We start from the raw sequence: 19,290 nt of genomic DNA, 5'->3' as shown, positions 1-19,290 counted from the left end.
CTGCACAAACCACTTGCGACCTTTGGGTGCATGCCGACCAGGTTCACCACAGGTTCAAATTATGTTTGTGTATTCTGGAAAATCTGAAAATTTGGAAAGACCGTTTAGGGGAATATGGTTTGCGCTTTAACATCACTAAAACCGAGTATGTGCAATGCGGCTTGCAGACTGCTTATAGCATTCGCACCGACGGGCAAGACCTAGTTAAAGCCAACCAACTTAAATAACTTGTATGACTCATCAACTCAGACGGAAAGACCCGAGCACGAGTAGATGCTACATGGCTGAAGTGGTATAAGGTCACTGGTGTGTTATGCGAGAAGAAAATTCCCACCCGCCTGAAAGGAAAGTCTACAAATCCATGCTCCGACCAGTTGGTCGGAATGTTGACCTACAACTAAGAAGCATGAGTGGGTTCTATATGGTATGGAGATGAACATGCTACGTTGGTCACTGGGTCTTACAAGACTGGACCATGTCAGAAATGAAGATGTCCAAAAGCGATTGGGAGTGGCACCTATCCCAGAGAAGATCCGATAAGCGCGACTTAGATGGTATGGTCATGTCGTCCAAAGCTCTGCAGACTTAATGATACATATAGCCCTCCAATTGATCCTGGAGGTTACCGATCACGAGGTTGTCCCAAGAAGCGACGGTTCGACTGCATCCAGGAAGACATACGTCCTCTAGGCATCAATGAATCTGACGCCGTTGATCGCAGGAAGTGGAGGATGGCATGTTTAAAAGCAGACCCGGCACTCATGCGGGACTAAACGCTAGGAAAGAAGAAGATTCGTCGTTGTTGAACACACCAGCCATTGTCGATATGTTGACAGCAACTGCAGTGCTACTATACTAAATGCCAGCCTACCACTCAGCGCTCGAAAATGAGGCTTTAAGGCAAGGGGGCGCATTTGGCAGTAACATGCAGCGAGCGGCCGTCTGGTTGTTATATCTTCATATCCTGACGTAAATAACCTGCAGGCAGTACTACTCCTGTGAAAATCAGTTATTAGATATCCCACTCATCACTAGTGTATGCGGGACACTTATAAGTAGAAAATGCGGCGCTGACGGGTCACCTGGTACTGTATATTTTAAAACTGTTGATACGCTCAGTTTAACACGCGCTGTATTGCTGCCCGCTTGTTGAGAAGCTACGTACTTCTAGTGGGAGGTCGATCTCACCATAGTAATAATTGAATTTCGATAAATACTCGTGCTTCCGAGAGATACAAACCTTTTCAAGGCCACCAGTTTTATTATAAAATAGAAAACAATGTCTAAAAGTACATGTATTAGTGCTGATAGTTCGGCAGTCGAACAAAACTGCGTTATCAAATATATGGGGCCATGATTGAAATACGAATAAAACATAAATAACTACTGTTGCGAGCTGTTTGTGCTTACCTTACGTAAAAAAAATCTCCCCTTCGAATTGGTGCTCTTTTCTCCGTCTGCTGTTACGAACTGTCGGCTTCCCCGCTGCTTGTACTACTGCTGTCACTGCTCGCCTGCATGGCGCATCCACTCGGACGTCACGCCTATAGTATGTTCTCGATCTACCCCGCTGGCATATATATATGGCCTTGTGTCGTTCATTCGGCAGGTCAGTTGTGGTATAACCTTGTTAAAGACAGTGGGAGCTGGAACTCTCCACACGGCTGGTCCGTGTCCATTTTACTTGTGAACTTCGTGCTGGACTTCTGTCAAGGGTGAGCAGACACTGTTTCTTTCTATCATTTAACGTGCCCTACCTTGCTATACTTGGGCTTTGCCGTAGTAACGAAAATTGAACTTTGGTCCCTTCAGGACACATCTGAGTATTCGTGCAGCGCAAATGTTCTGCCTTTTGGACATTTATATTCCTAAAATGTGGTGTAAATGGTGTACTGGACAGTTGATCTAAAATTCTAGCCCATACACATTCCTACCTTCTGAGATGAACTTTTGCATCGCGTCTGTTAGTGCTGGGGACTTGGCGGCTTGATCCTTATCCTATCCCATTCCTCCGTTTCTTATTTCCTTGTTTTCTTTTCTTATCCCATCTATCTGTTAACTTTGCGTAAAAATGGTGCTTGCTCAAAAGATGTGGTCTGCTAATTTAATTTGTATGCTCATCGGTTAGCTTCAATTTTATTATCGCCTCTGCGCATGCATGTGTGTTTTAATCCCTTCTGGGATCACTTGTTAGAATTCCTATTTTTTTTCTCTAATCTACCAAAAGGATCACTCCCTGGATTGGAGATTGGTTTATTTCTATTCTGAATCTCTAGAATTGTTTGGCATGAGGTTACATTTTTTGATGTCCTATTGTAAACATTGTATCAATTTGAGGGCTTATCTAGCAAGTGTATGACACTACCAACTTTGTATTCTACTGGCACGAGCCTGAAACTTTATTTGATGTACCTCCCTTCTAGCGTATTGTGTAATATAATGCAAAGAAACTGATTTCAGAATCTATGGGTTCCCTCCCCCTTTTTCTCTTTCCCCTAATTGAAGTGTCGGAACATATGTCCAAAGATTGTAGTGATTGGTGCTTAGGAATTCGATTATGACGATGTAATCAAATTTTGTATCACCTACGTGTTTTAAAATCAAACTTAATGCTTTTATTACGCCATATGCTGGTTCATACTATTTGTTCTGATGTAAAGATAATTTGTTACCCATTTGAGATTGGTATAATATATTTGTTATTTTCAAACTTGTTTTCCAAAATTCTCTTTCACGAGTTCCTGTCCCCTATTACTTCTGTTTTCACGTGTACCTACCACGGCGATTCTCTTGGGTAGCGGCCCTTTAACTTCTTTATGCACATGTATGAATTGCACTGTTTACGGTAATGTTGACACGATATATTGAACTGTTATATTCTCATGTTGCACGCTTCTCGGTACTCTGCGCGCTTGTGTACTGTCAGTTCTGAGTACTTTGATATCTTGTTGTCTAGTATCCCGATCAAGGGCACTCTCCTAAAAACAAATCTCAATCACAACGCTATTTCTAGCAAGTTGATAGTAAGCAAAGACACCACAGGACTTGTGCTGCTCCGCAACATTTGTTATAAATAGGTGAGATAACTCGTCTTGATATGTCTGTAGTAGTCATATTGTTTGTCTGCCCTTTTATGAGTATATGAACATTTAATAAGTGCGCCGCAGTTCGCAGTCAGAATACATCCACTTTGACGTCATCATGCCGTCTGTTTGGTAAAAGTCTCTCCATATATTCGTTTTTTAATCCTGCAGTTCTTGATGTAAAGCTTGGTATTATGCCTTAGAAGGCAGTGGTATTTTTAATCACAGTTCTTCTATATAGAACGGTTGTCTTGTGCGCTCACAGATTGGTCTCGAAGGAGCGTTTTTGTCAGGCAGAGAACTTTTTTCAGATACATAGTCTTCACTCTTTCTCGTGTGGCTAGGTTATCCTTCGGTAGGTGTTCCCATATAATGTCTAAGGCGTATGTCATGATGGCGTCTGTTTGTAAGTAAACCTTTTTCCTCTTACCAGCATGTAAGTTATTAGGGACGCTCTTCCATCTGTTGAATATATTTGGAAGCTGGGAAAGTTTAGAGAATTAAGGAATATCTAATAGGGAATAGTATTCTTCCATGATCAGAGGAAGTGTACCCTCTGGCTTGACAGGTAGTAATCAAACATGGCTGCATGCAATGACATTACTAAGGATGAAAATAAAATAATTACATCAGATTATTAATGAAAATGTTACTCACTTGGCAACTTGCTAAGAACAGAATGTATTGCGGGTTAGCGAAAGCCTTCGCCTGCAATTAATGTAGTGATTATTTAATGATTTGATGTTATGATTACCTACTCAAAGTAAGCGGAACTTAGAGAGCTATCAATGTCTCATGATTCACCAACAGGTAATTCCGGAGAAAATAAAATAAAGATGAAGCAAATCGGTCCAGCAGAGTGGGCGGACGGATTTGCCAAAGCTGTTTATGGTAGTAACAGCAGTGTTTAACAAAATGGCGGTTAGCGATAAGGAGAAAGCTTTTTGTACTCTTGATTTTCATCAACACCGATCCGTTACCAGAGTCCAGCGCCATTTTCGGACCAAACACGGGAGGGAGCCTCCTTCCGACAACTGTATTTGCAGATGGTACGCACAATTTGTGGATAAGTTACAGGTTGTTTGTGCAAAAGAAAAAGCAGTGGGTGTCCCGCTGTGTCAGAAGCGGGTGTGAATCTGTGTATGGGCTTCTCTTTGTTACACTTTCGGTGAGATAAAGCAGATCAATAGCACCTATCATTTCAGAAATATTTTGGGGCAAGTTTTAGATGATTCATCCTGAATATGTAAACATAATTAAAATTTGTCAAAAATATGTTAGCCTATAGATAATGTAGGCGAAGGAAAACATGCTTATAGAAAATGCAGGTCTCACTGTGATAACTATCTCATTTTAAAATTATTGATGGAAAATTATAGAGAGTTTACAATTGGAACTCACTTAAACTCCCGTCATTTCATAATTTCATTGTAATAACAATAAAGTGACAAACCTTCTTGACATTTTAGTTAAATAATATGGTATGGCACCAGATCAGGGAAAAGAATCTGCTATTTTCAGTGTTTACAGCCATAAACCCATTGCTGTTACAATGGATGAATGATTTTCTCTAAAGATTTACGTCAACATACGTATGGTCTCTTCCTCCCCCCCCCCCCCCCTTGTGTGCAATATGCCGGGCTGAATAACTGAAATGGTAGTGCGCTGGCTTTCTGAGCCGAGGTTGGCGGGTTCCTGTGCTATCTGAAGTTGCTCAAATACCCCGGCCTCATATCTGTAGATTTACCGACACGTAAAAAGAACTTCTATGGGATTACATTTCCGACGCCTCAGCGTCTCAAGAAACCGTAAAAAGGTATTTGTGGGACATGAAACTATTAACATTATTAATTATTATATAACTTGGTGTAAAAGTTAATGTAAAAATGTAATGCTAATGTAATGCAAAAATGTAAATGTAAAAGTTAATGTCAAGGTAAAAGTTAATGTAAAAATAGCATAAACTCGTTTCCGCGTACTCCTCGAGGTAGTGCAGCTCTCTTGAGGCTCACCCCAGTGTCCTGTACCTTTCTTTAACAACATACCAGCCCAGCCCTTCTGCTAGTCTTAAACCTCTGTCAGTGTCAGGAATCGAACGAATTGAACCCGGCTCGTCAAGGAAGGCAACTAATGAGGCTAACTGTTACACTACGGAGGTGAGCATGTGGTTGCTACAATTGCGAAACAAAGATATGTTCTTTTATTTTCCTTATAACAAGTACTTAATTAGCGGTATCTCTCCTATTAGGCGGTGTTTGATAAGTTTAGCTAGCTAAAAGTACAAAATTGGATAGATCTTAGTGGTTCTCTATATATTCATTGACAATCCTTTGTGTAGTGTAATGAGTCGAGTGAAAATAATAAAGTAGCTCACTAGAAAAACGTGTTTCCATGCTGAACGTAGGGCGACTTGTAGCGAATTTCATTAACCGCTCCATACGCCTTGATCTCACCGTTCTTATGCACAAGGCTGCAGGATCGAACCATAACACTATCAATTGGCTATTAAAGAGCACTTAAATACAAGATACCATTGTCATTAGGTATATTAGAACGTTAAATACTCCTTTAGGGCAAAATTCAGGCAGATCGGTATTTCTTACGACCGACTATTTAAAGGGACGTTAAACACATACAACACATTGCTGCTGTAGTGAAGGTGCGTTACTGAGACTTACCGTTGTTCCTCGCCCCTTGGTTCTGAAGATTCACGAAGGCAGTATAGAGGTCCTTAGAAGGTGGCCCCACAGCACTCCTCCACCCCTCCCAGGCCCAAAGCAGCTCGGCAGGGTCCCGGGATGTTCTCATGAGCCGCTCTAGGTCAGGTTCTCCTGGAAGGCACGTGTCATTGTGACGACGACATACTCTGGCCGTCATGTAGTGGCCCTGAAGCCTGTTCCACACCTTCTCCATAGCCCTGGCATCAAAACACACACCATCTGATGTGAGAGGAACACAAGGCCTCACAAAACCTAAAGCTGCCATTGTTTTATTTCATTACTAGGCTAGTTGAACATACTTGTTGTTGACTTCTGTTTGCAACCTGTCATTTAGTAAACTACTCTGTGAATTAGTTTCCAAAACACTCTTTGTACACTATAGTACATGGAACAAGAACAAAACTGCCCCTTGAATAAACTATTTACGTCGTCTTAGAACAGATCTATGCAAAGTCCAATTTTTTGTTAAGCTATCGGTACTTTCAAACTAAAGTGTGGCGTTATCTAGCGGCGGAACAAACATTTTTTTTATGAGGAACGCGTATGTTAAATAATATGCGAAGAAACCAAGTAGCGTATGAACATCAAGAAAAATATACTTGCTACAAAATGCGCTCAAGTCCATGTTAACATGATTTTGCATTAACAAAACCACAAAGGAAAGAGTACAGAACTGTTGTAAGTCCATTCTAAGTTACGTCTGCTTTTTGTTAATTCCATAACAGTTCTGTTAAGATACCAACTACGATTGTAGTGAGTATGAATAGGCCTATATTGGTGCAGAACTGTTTTAAGTCCGTATCAAGCTTTCCCGCACAATCGACTGGCGATAAGCAGACAGAACAGAAATGCTGATGTCCAAGTTGAGATAGTTGTGCAGTAAGCGCCACTAGCACTCCACAGCATCACGTGTTGGATGAGTTAAGTCACAGCGCAGGATAAGAGTATATTCATTGCATTCACTTTGTTTCTATCGAAAGGAGAACAGAAGTGAATTGAGCAAGAAGTTCTGTATGACGTTGTACAGGCGTAGTGCTCGCAAACTGCTAGTACAGTATCTTTCTGTTTAGAGAAGATTAATAACGTAATAGTGAACAATGACTCTACAACACCAGGTAAGTAGTATTGTTACTACTTCCCATTAGAGATCGGTATTATTAAAGTAAATAACAGTTCATGCTCTTTAAGGGTACACGGAACGGTTAAAATTGTCAAAGTCATCATATTTTTATTATTATATTTTATGAATTCCTGAAGTCTGCCCTTTAAAATGATGTATACTATAATATAGTTTAACCATTAGAAATTGTCATACATTTAATTTGATGATGATGATGATGCTTGTTGTTTAAAGGGGCCTAACATCGAAGGTCATCGGCCCTACATTTAATTTAAACATGTGCTAGCAATAAGAAAATTCCGTGCAATGTCAGCGAAAACGAGACGAATTACATTGCCATAACTGGTGCAAATATTTAAAAGCAAAAGAAGAAAGAATTCCTTATGTCCTGTCCAAAACAATCACATCTTCCTCTTGCCTGCATGGAAGCAATGAAGCCCATTTTCAGAGATCTGTACAGTCCCCAGCTGTTGGAGAAGTGTCTTCTTGGCAAAATTCAAAACACCAATGAATCGATAAACAATGTTATATGGTCTCACATTTCTAAAGGCAATTTTGTGGACATAAAAATTAAAATTTGGAGTTATGGATGCAGTGTCCAATTTTAATAAAGGTAACATTGCCAAATGTCATGTATTACAGGACTTAGCACTAAAAGTAGGAAGGAATTGTGTCAGTGTCATGAAGGAGTTGGACCGAAAGAGACAACGACAAGCTGAAAGAATGGCTCAGGAAGTGCAAAAAAAAAAAAAAAAAAAAATGCTAAGGAATTCAGAGACAAGGCTAAACGAAACCTAGAAGACTTGCATCAATCACAGGAAGATCCAGATTCTCCTTCATATGGGGCAGGAATGCATTGAGATATGAACAAATTGTGAGAAAAGTTTTAATTGCAGTTTTCTCAATTTCTTATTTATTAAAATGTATGTTTCTTTTTCTATGTGACTATTCATCACAGAGTTGTGTAATTTTCTTATATTGTTTCACATTTTAACGGAGGGATGTATTTATTTAAGTAATATTTTTTGAGATATGGCTGTTTATTTTAAGAAAAAGTAATTAAAATTTGGCACTTAGAAAAAAAAACTCTGACTCACCTGAAGCCCTATCAAATAACGGCTGTGTTAATATGTTAAGTTAGCTATGAAGAATATGTGGCAGAAATTTAATTGTCATAACTTTATTAGCTCCCGAATAAAATGAACATGGGCTTAACAAATTTAACATCGGCGAGTTAGGCGATTCAGTATCCCCTTAATCTCTTCAAGTTGAACTGCTTCAGTTATGATTTTTCTAATTGTGAACAGAGGCTAGTCCTTATTGTAGTAAATAAGAATGGTATTTCCTTGATTTATGAATTTGATAATCATGGTCGCTCATCTTGAATAAAGGATCTATGCATCTGTTTCAGATACGGAGACTGAATGTTGCAAAACATCATCATCATCATCATCATCATCAACGACAATGCTGTCTCTAGGAGCGCACAGCATAATTCAGATGGATTTATCAATAGAGAACTGTCCTGCAATATTTGCCGAACGTAATAACATAGAAACTAACAGCAATATAATTAGGCCTATTGAATCCCCACGATTGGAGGAAAGCACAGAAAGATTAATTAATAATACACCTCTACAAATGCATGACTCTATAGTTATGAAAGGTAAATCTATAATTTTTTCATAATTTGGGTACTCAGACACAGATATTTGGCGATTGTTGAGGATCCAACAAGTTTTGGGCTGATTATGAAACAGAAAATATTTTTTAATGCTTTAAGTTTTCTCAAGTAATCCAGAATATGATGATGTAACCAAAAAGACTTCTCTGGTTCCTGTTGTTGCTGATAGCGAGACCTGTATAAATAATGTTCAACTAGTGCCGGACGAAAGTGCAAGTGATATATAAATAAGTGACAACTGGGTTCCCATAGGTAAGGTAGAGTTTCTTCATGGTGGTATTATTCAAATAGGCAAATTCTTACGTTTCCATATAGGAGTAAACTCAATCAACTTACGAATTTCCTCAGGGGATGATATCTGCACACCTAATGCAAACGACTGTCTAGACTCTAAACGATAAACAAGATGAGAACTACTTTCCAAATGAAACTCAAGCAACATTATTACTGTCTTTAGATTGCTCTGCAACTGGTCAAGATCAAACAGTGGTAGAAAATGTGGTTGATTTAAATCTACCAGTACGTGAAGCTGAAAGGAATGGAAATGAAGAAGGTAACATTTTAACTAAAAATGATATCTTGTGAATGTGTGTGTGACGCACACTATTTTGCTAACTGCTACAGGGGAAATGGGTATCTTTTAACAATTCTTGTTGCACTGTTCAGCAGATGACACAGAATTGATCATAGACGTTGTGAGGTCTAGGAAGAGATAAAGAAATGAAGAACAGTGGCGGAGGAATGTTATTAAAAAGAAGAGGAACTCAGGTCAAACCTATACTTCTTGGACAGGTAAAATTGTACAAGAAAGAAAAATGAAAGCACCTTGCAACCGCAGCTACCGTTTGAGGTGTCATTCAAAGTTTACACATGAAGAAAGGAGTCGCATTTTCAAACGTTTCTGGGAATATGGCGATATCAATCGGCAGCGTGATTGCATTATAAATAACATGATGGAAAAACCAACTATGCGTAGCAGGTTGAGGAAGACATCTCTATCTTCAGATTGCACCAACTATGTAGATAATAATTCTGATAAGCCACAAACTGTTCCTAAAGTAATTATACCATGGTTTCGGATGACCCAGAATCAAAAGCACATGTCTTATTATTATTATGTTACACAATGTGGAACTAATGAGAACATTTGCCAAACGTTTTTCTAAATACACTATCAGTGTCACAAGGAATGGTGAAAACAGCAGTAAATAAAGCTTCAAACAAATTCGTGGAAAAAATAAAGCAAGAATTAAATCACTGTAGCAGAATGGAGAACTCAATAAAACTCTCAGTGCGAAATCACATTAAATCTTTTTCTAAAATCGAGAGTCATTACTGTCGGCAAAATTCAAGACGGCAATACTTATCGCCTGAATTAAAGGTTGTTAAAATGTATGAGCTTTATAAAGAATAGTCTTGCGAACTGCAGTGAAAAGAAGGCGAAGTTATCAATGTATCGTCACATATTCCGTACGGAATTTAATCTAGACATTTTTTCAGCCAAAAAATGTAGAAGTGTTTTCTGTGAAAAATACGGAAATTGTGAGCAAACGCAAAAATTGAAAGAGATGATGGTCAAACACGAGAAGAATAAAGTTAGCAAGAGCAGAAAAGGAAACACAGCCCACCAACAAAACGCTTTGTGGTGTTGGTTTTGATTTGCAACAAGTGTTACAAGCTCCACATGCCGACATTTCACAACTGTACGAGTATTATAAGAGAAAGTATGTGTTTACAATTTGGTAGAGTATGACTTAAGTTCTCGTGAAGGCTGGTGCTACATGTGGCCCGAGCATAAGGCACAGCGTGAATCCAATGAAATCGCTTCGTGTATGAAGGAATGCATATATGAAAACGTGAGAAAAAGGTAAGAAGGTATTCTGCTTTTTCTCGGATAACTGTGGTGGTCAATATTTAAACCGTAACATGGTTTCCATGTGTATGTATGCAGCTGTACATCACAGCATCAACACACTGTATCATTTTCTGGAAAGAGGACATACTGAAAACGAAGGAGGTAGCATCCATAGTGTCATAGAGAGAACGGCCAAGAAAATTCCCAAATACACCCCGGGACAAAGGTACGCAGTCGTCCGAGCTGCAAGAAGAAATAATCCGTACAAAGTGGTAGAAATGGAAAACTTATATGATTTTCTCAAGTTTCGAAAACAAGCGTTCATTGATATGAACAAGCACACAACAAGATAGGCAGTGAGATGGCAAAAAGTGTCCGTGTTGCTGGAGAGGACGAGAACATTTTTGTGAAATATGGTTATGACGGCGAATTTGAACCTATCGGTCTGAAACCTAAACGAAAGAGCATAGAACCAGAGAAGGCTTACAAGCAAAATGATCCACGTTTGGTAATCTCTTCCAGAAAATATAATGATTTACTCAGTCTGTGCAACAATTTCACCATTCCAAGGGAATACCATTATTATTTCTTAAATTTAAAACATGGATCTTCTCCAGTTGTTGACGATGAGAATATTTCTGTTGACAGTGATTAAGTAGCTATCACTTATAAGATAAAATATTAAGTGGCATCAGTGTAATATACTTAAGTTACTTTCAAGTTGAATAACGTCCCTTGGTATGACAATTTGTCATAACATTCTGTATTTTAAAATCTGTCATCCTGTTGTACATGAAGTTAAGGTAGAAATAAATATATATAAAACCACGTCCTACAATTACTACTCTACTAGACGACTTATCTTTCCACATATAAAAAAAGAAATTATAAATAAAGATTATGTAATACATTGTTGTATGTTTGGTATTCACCCCGAAGGCTGGTTTGATCGTTCTCAGCTCCGCCAACAGCCGTCATAGATAGCCTAGGTATCACTGAAGAGGCGTACTAGGGAAATAAGGAGTGAGATAGTTTGCCGTTGCTTTCCTCACTGGGTCAGACGTTGCCATTACATAACAGTCTGCCAAGCCCACTGAAATGCATGCACCAACCGACCCTACGAGCGATCTCTTCACACCATTCATAACAGGGATTGGCTGTGTAAGGGATGGCATTACTAGCACATTGATAGTGATAATAATATTGAAGACGATTTGCCTCAAAATTGTTATACTATTCAAGTGTTGTATATTCACTAATTGCCAACATTCCATGCTTCAATCTTATCGATCTTCCGTTCAATGCATGTCTGTCGTTTTACGTTTTGAATAACATCTCCCTTCGTTATGTATCCAGACTACTGGGAGACTACTGGCAAAAATGAGTGCAATTTGACTAGACAAAAGAGTGACTGAATGGGTTGCTATATTTCTAGAAAATAGATCTCAGAGAATTAGAGTAGGTGAAGCTTTATCTGACCCTGTAATAATTAAGAGGGGAATTCCTCAAGGCAGTATTATCGGACCTTTATGTTTTCTTATATATATAAATGATATGAATAAAGGAGTGGAATCGGAGGTAAGGCTTTTTGCGGATGATGTTATTCTCTATAGAGTGATAAATAAGTTACAAGATTGTGAGCAACTGCAACGTGACCTCGAAAATCTTGTGAGATGGACAGCAGGCAATGGTATGTTGATAAACGGGGTTAAAAGTCAGGTTGTGAGTTTCACAAATAGAAACAGTTCTCTCAGTTTTAATTACTGCGTTGATGGGGTGAAAGTTCCTTTTGGGGATCATTGTAAGTATCTAGGTGTTAATATAAGGAAAGATCTTCATTGGGGTAGTCACATAAATGGGATTGTAAATAAAGGGTACCGATCTCTGCACATGGTTATGAGGTTGTTTAGGGGTTGTAGTAAGGATGTAAAGGAGAGTGCATATAAGTCTCTGGTAAGACCCCAACTAGAGTATGGTTCCAGTGTATGGGACCCTCACCAGGATTACCTGATTCAAGAACTGGAAAAAATCCAAAGAAAAGCAGCTCGATTTGTTCTGGGTGATTTTCGACAAAAGAGTAGCGTTACAAAAATGTTGCAATGTTTGGGTTGGGAAGAATTGAGAGAAAGAAGAAGAGCTGCTCGACTAAGTGGTATGTTCCGAGCTGTCAGCGGAGAGATGGCGTGGAATGACATTAGTAGACGAATAAGTTGAATGGCGTTTATAAAAGTAGGAATGATCACAATATGAAGATAAAGTTGGAATTCAAGAGGACAAGCTGGGGCAAATATTCATTTATAGGAAGGGGAGTGAGGGACTGGAATAACTTACCAAGGGAGATGTTCAATAAATTTCTAATTTCTTTGAAATCATTTAGGAAAAGGCTAGGAAAACAACAAATAGGGAATCTGCCACCTGGGCGACTGCCCTAAATGCAGATCAGTATTGATTGATTGATTGATTTCAGGAAACTTCATATGCAGAACTACCGTAACTTCCTGTTACGATACTTCTACACCACTTAACTTCTACTGCGGCAAAGCAGAACTATCTTAAGTTGGAGTTAAATTAGTAATGCCATGATTACTTCATTGCGTACTATCTTAAGTCCACTGATTTTCGAAAAAAAGTTTTTTTAATAAAGAGCTATATAGAGCTAATCAAACATCCAATATAGATTAACAAAACAAAAATGAGCGGACAAGTCTTTCTGATAAGGAAATTATTTACAAAGTAAGTATTCTCCAGCCTCTCCTGTAAAGTTATGTTTTTGGACCTAAATACTTCTGTTCTAAGGTGACGTAAATAGTCTCAAAGCAATGCAACCTCCACATACTCTGGCGTCCAGTCTGTGTATAAATAAGACCTACGAACGGACCAAACTCTCAGCGTGCACTGCTAGGCCAATAGACGCTCTGGAACGTGTGTTATAACATGTTAATTTCCTGGAGAACTATTGGAGTTACAAGGAAAATGCACATTACCTTTTTGTACAAATATTAATCAAATGTAACTTAAAAGCTCTTCAGTCTATCCAGCACACAGGTTAAATAATACACTACAACATACCTGTAAAATAATTATTAAACAAGGGATAAAAAGTATAGTCCACGGTCACTTCCCTTCCAGCCCTAGATTTGTCCTATCCCAACGTCGCCATAAGACCTATATGAGTCGGTGCGACGAAAAGCCTATTAAAAAGAAAAACACGTACAATTCTAAGGGCAACACCGAGTGATGAACGGGTCGGGCACTGTCTTCATCTTCTTCCGCTGCTGTTTTAGCTTTTCCTGCACCCTGGTAGGATCGCTCGCAGGTGCGAGTTATCGCCTTTACAGACACAAAAGGCCGGTCCGAGAGGCTCAAACGATAGAACGCCGGGCTTCGCAGCACAAGTTGACGGGTTCGATCCCAGCTCAATCCGTTAGTTTTTGAAAGTGCTCAAATACGCCAGCTTCGTGTAGATATATTTTCCAACACGTAAAAGAAGTCCTGAGGCACAAAATTCCGTAAAATCCGTAAAAGTAATTAGTGGGACATAAAGCCAAACATATTATTATTATTATTATTACAAATATAAAGTGCCCGAAATAAGAGGAATTAACCAAACACGGCTAAAATCTTGTGCACAGTCGGTAATTGAACCTGCAACGCTCTGAACTGAGGTCTACTGCGTTGATCATTCAACAAAATTCGAACACTGCAACTACACTAATTTGCAAACTAGTTCCTTCCTCTGGTTTTCTAATTAAATATTCCCACTGTTTGTTTTTATACAAATTCAGCGCACTGAAACATCTTCAGTAATACACTTGACCACAGAACGCACAATCACCAGAACGTATCTGTGTTATTATGATGAAGCCGACAGCCGACATGTTGGGAGACTGGAAGCCAAAACGCTTAAATGCAAAAATAGAACCGTATATTTCAATGCTCAAAGTTTTGTTCTCTGTATAGGTTATGAAGAGCTTTGTATTTAATTTATTCTATTTATGCAGTATTATCATCATAACTTCTTTAATTTTGTAGTTATTGGTTAAATTGTCAAAGTAAATACAACTTGAGCTCCAAATTCCGAAGTTCACCTTATAGACTATTACTTTCTCTTTTAAAATGGCCTTGCATCGCACTGACAAAGATAGTTCTTACGGCGACGAAGGGATATATCATTATTATTATATTACAACGGATGAAATTTAGAGCACTTGACTATAATGCCTTTCATCGTTCAGCCTGCTAATGAACTAAATACATTTATAATCTTCTGTTCACCGGGCGAGTTGGCCGTGCGGTTAGAGGTGCGCGGCTGTGAGCTTGCATCCGGGAGACAGTGGATTCGAATCCCACTGTCAGCAGCGCTGAAGATGGTTTTCTGTGGTTTCCCATTTTCACACCAGGCAAATGCTGGGGCTGTGCCTTAATTAAGGCCACGGCCGTTTCCTTCCAACTCCTAGGCCTTTCCTATCCCGTTGTCGCCATAAGACCTATCTGTGTGGGTGCGACCTAAAGCAAATTGTAACACACATTATCATAGACCGTTATGCATTTCAGCGTTCAGTCTGCAAGCTTCTGTGAATTTACTAAACGTGGCCACAATCCTCTATTTGCAACTAGTGCTGTGGCATCATTTAGTTCTGTACCTCTTATCTTTAAATCGTTAGAAACTGAGTCTAACCATCGTCGTCTTGGTCTACCTCTACTTCTCTTACCCTCCATAACAGAGTCCATTATTCTCCTAGGTAACCTATCCTCCTCCATTCGTCTCACATGACCCCACCACCGAAGCCGGTTTATGCGTACAGTTTCAACCATCGAGTTCATTCTTAGCTATTATATCCTCGTTTCGAGTACCCTCCTGTCATTGTTCCCATCTGTTTGTACCAGCAATTATTCTCTCTAGTTTCATGTCTGTTACTTCTAACTTACGAATAAGATATCCTGAGTCCACCCAGCTTTCTCTCCCGTAAAGCAAAGTTGGTCTGAAAACAGATCTATGTGAAGATAGTTTCGTCCAGGAGCTGACTTCCTTCTTACAGCACACTGTTGTTCGCAACTGCGGGCTCACTGCATTAGCTTTACTACACCTTGATTCAATCTCACTTACTATATTACCATCCTGGGAGAACACACAACTTAAATACTTGAAATTATCTACCTGTTCTACCGTTGTATCACTAATCTGACATTCAATTATGTTGAATTTCTTACCTACTTACATCAATTTAGTCTTCGAGAGGCTAATTTTCATACCATACTCATAGCACCTATTTTCAAGTTCCACGATATGAGACTGCAGGTTTTCGGCACAGTCTGCCATTAAGACCAAGTCGTCAGCATAGGCCAGAATGCTTACTACATTTCCGCCTAACTGAATACCTCCCTGCCACTTTCTTTTAGCAGATGATCCATGTAAACTACGAACAGCAATAGTGAAAGATTACAGCCTTGTCTAACCCCTGTAAGTACCTTGAACCAAGAACTCGTTCTACCATCAATTCTCACTGATGCCCAATTGTCAACATAAATGCCTTTGGTTGATATCAATAATCGACCCTTAATTCCATACTCCCCCAGTAGGGCGAACATCTTTCCCTCGGTACCCTGTCATATGCTTTCTCTAGATCTACGAAACATAAACACAATTGTCTATTCCTCTCGTAACATTTTTGGATTACCTGGCGCACACTGAAAATTTGAACCTGACAGCCCCTCTGTGGTCTGAAACAACACTGGTTTCAATCTAATTTCCTCTCGACGACTGATCACACCCTCCCTTCCGAGATGCCAGTGAGTACTTTGCCTGGTATACTAATCAATGAGGTACCTCGATAGTTGTTGCAATCCTTCCTGTTCCCTTGCTTATAGATAGGTGCAATTACTGCTTTTGTCTAATCTGAAGGTACCTTACCAACACTCCATGCTAATCTTATTATTCTGTGAAGCCATTTCATCCCTGCTGTACTTCACCATTTCAGGTCTAATTTCATCTATTCCTCCTGACATTGTTCCCACCTGTTTGTAACAGCAATCATTCTCGCTACTTTCATGTCTGTTACTTCTAACTTGTAAGAAAAAACAGTAGGAACTGTGACCTTATAAGCAATTGCACCTGTTTTAAGAGTCTAATCAACGTCTTCTATTTCTATTATCCTCCATGCTTTATCCATAAGTCAACTAACTCAGGGAACAACAGCTACATGCGCTCGATTTACAGCAACTGAAACTTACACCCATGATTGTGCTAGACACGGAAACGAAGTAACTGCAGGTACTTGCGGCGTGGCTCATTGCTTAGCAATGACGAGAGACGCAAACAGCTGACAATTTCGTAGCCTACCCCGAGTTTGGTTCCTGTTACTGTCATAAATTTAAAATTGACAAGAGGGCTAGCAAGCGGTTTAAGAAAAACGTACGCGCAGCTCACCTCTACAGGGCTTGGAGAGATTTGCCCCACCTCGAGAAAATTGAGGACACGATTTTCCATATAACATACACATTAGTACAGTGATTTTCATGTTGTACGCATTCTGATGAAAGGGACTAAAATATCGTCTCACGTGCAGATCCTGGCTGTGTCAGCGCAGGAGGAGGGGAGGGGTGTTGAACGGTCTGCCTGAAAACAATGACGATCACCTCAGTACGTTTTCGAGCCTGTAATCACTGGAGAACATTTGCTCACTTATTATTATTGCATATTGTAAGGCTTGTGGACTTTAAATTAGTATAGAAAGCGGTGATATCACCTCATCTTATTTTAGCCTGCTAGTGCAAACTGAAGGACGTGTTTAGCCCCTTTAAACAATCTGCATCATCATTATCATCATAATGTTGTTCAGTATTTTAATAAGACCGAAAAACTAATGGTGGTACGCGTGATCGACCTTAATGTAATTTAGACGGTCGGTTTCTGAATAAACGAAAATGAAAATATGTCTCAAAAAATATTTTAATTAAGACAACTTCTTATATTCTTTATAGGTAACATGTTTCAGGTCAGATAACCGAAAAAAGCCTCGCTTTCTGAAACTTTCAATGCACTATTTTCTGATTACATTAACTTGCTTTTATATTTAAAAATTAGCTGAAGTGGTTTGTAAAAACGACTACACCGTTGAAATAAGTAACTTTTCTTGAAGGTAGTTGTATAATTTGTTTTGCATCTACAATAAAGGTAATTCAGGAGCTCGAGATTGAACGCAATACCTGGCGCGCCGACTAGAGTGTTCAATCGGTCATGCGATTGCCTCATACGAGTATCGTGACAAATACCTTACGTTTAGGTGGTATGCAAGAGGGGAAAATAGGTAAATGCACGGCTAGGTACTTTCACTTACCTGGCTTGCCACTTGGTGAAGTGCGGCCCTCGACACAGCAAGTAGAACTGGCGAGCTTGTAGAGGATCCAGATTTGTAACATGGTCGCCCAAGAACCTGGGCACTCGAGAACACCACTTGTTGAGCCAATTAGAGCGCGCCTCGCCCAGCTTGGTGGCGAGGGTGTCTAGGTGTACGTCCGGACCGCGGCGGGTAGTGATTCTCCAGGTTATGTCCGCAGTGACGGAGTTCACTACACGCAGTTGTGAGTCCAGTACACGCAGTAGTTGTGTGACTTCCTCTGAAGAAGGAGAAGAAACAGAGACTGTGCAAACTTTAGTACAAAAACTATTTGAACTCCCACACAGACACTATATAAACTCCAATACAGAGAATGTGTAAACTCCAGTATGGATACTGTGTACACGTCTACACAGAGACTGTGCAAACTTTAGTACAAAAACTATTTGAACTCCCACACAGACACTATATAAACTCCAATACAGAGAATGTGTAAACTCCAGTATGGATACTGTGTACACGTCTACACAGAGACTGTGTAAACTCCAGCACAGATACTGTGTACACGTGTACAGAGAGATTGTGTAAACTCCAGCACAGATACTGTGTACACTTCTACACAGAGACTGTGTAAACTCCAGTATGGATACTGTGTACACTTCTACACAGAGACTGTGTAAACTCCAGTATGGATACTGTGTACACTTCTACACAGAGACTGTGTAAACTCCAGTATGGATACTGCGTACACGTCTACACAGAGACTGTGTAAACTCCAGCACAGATACTGTGTACACTTCTACACAGAGACTGTGTAAACTCCAGTATGGATACTGTGTACACTTCTACACAGAGACTGTGTAAACTCCAGTATGGATACTGCGTACACGTCTACACAGAGACTGTGTAAACTCCAGCACAGATACTGTGTACACTTCTACACAGAGAATGTGTAAACTCCAGCACAGATACTGTGTACACTTCTACACAGAGACTGTGTAAACTCCAGCACAGATACTGTGTACACTTCTACACAGAGACTGTGTAAACTCCAGCACAGATACTGTGTACACTTCTACACAGGGACTGTGTAAACTCCAGTATGGATACTGTGTACACTTCTACACAGAGACTGTGTAAACTCCAGCACAGATACTGTGTACACTTCTACACAGAGACTGTGTAAACTCCAGTATGGATACTGTGTACACGTCTACACAGAGACTGTGTAAACTCCAGCACAGATACTGTGTACACTTCTACACAGAGACTGTATAAACTCCAGTATGGATACTGTGTACACTTCTACACAGAGACTGTGTAAACTTCAGTATGGATACTGTGTACACTTCTACACAGAGACTGTATAAACTCCAGTATGGATACTGTGTACACTTCTACACAGAGACTGTGTAAACTTCAGTATGGATACTGTGTACACTTCTACACAGAGACTGTGTAAACTCCAGTATGGATACTGTGTACACTTCT

General features: G+C 39.6%; 1 protein-coding gene across 1 annotated transcript in view; it reads right to left on the bottom strand.

Moving 5' to 3' along the window:
* LOC136874427 (angiotensin-converting enzyme) overlaps positions 1 to 19,290 on the bottom strand; it is a 205,137-nt gene that overhangs the window by 133,083 nt on the left and 52,764 nt on the right. The window contains exons 2-3 of the mRNA XM_068227591.1: positions 17,800 to 18,079; positions 5,762 to 6,000 (exon numbers count right to left, since the gene is read on the bottom strand). Coding sequence (XP_068083692.1) covers positions 5,762 to 6,000; positions 17,800 to 18,079 — 519 coding nt within the window. The remainder of the gene's footprint in view (positions 1 to 5,761; positions 6,001 to 17,799; positions 18,080 to 19,290) is intronic.

The sequence above is a fragment of the Anabrus simplex genome, chromosome 5 (assembly GCF_040414725.1).
Source record: "Anabrus simplex isolate iqAnaSimp1 chromosome 5, ASM4041472v1, whole genome shotgun sequence".
Classification (NCBI taxonomy): Eukaryota; Metazoa; Arthropoda; class Insecta; order Orthoptera; family Tettigoniidae; genus Anabrus; species Anabrus simplex.
This window is presented reverse-complemented; position numbering and strand designations above follow the sequence as displayed.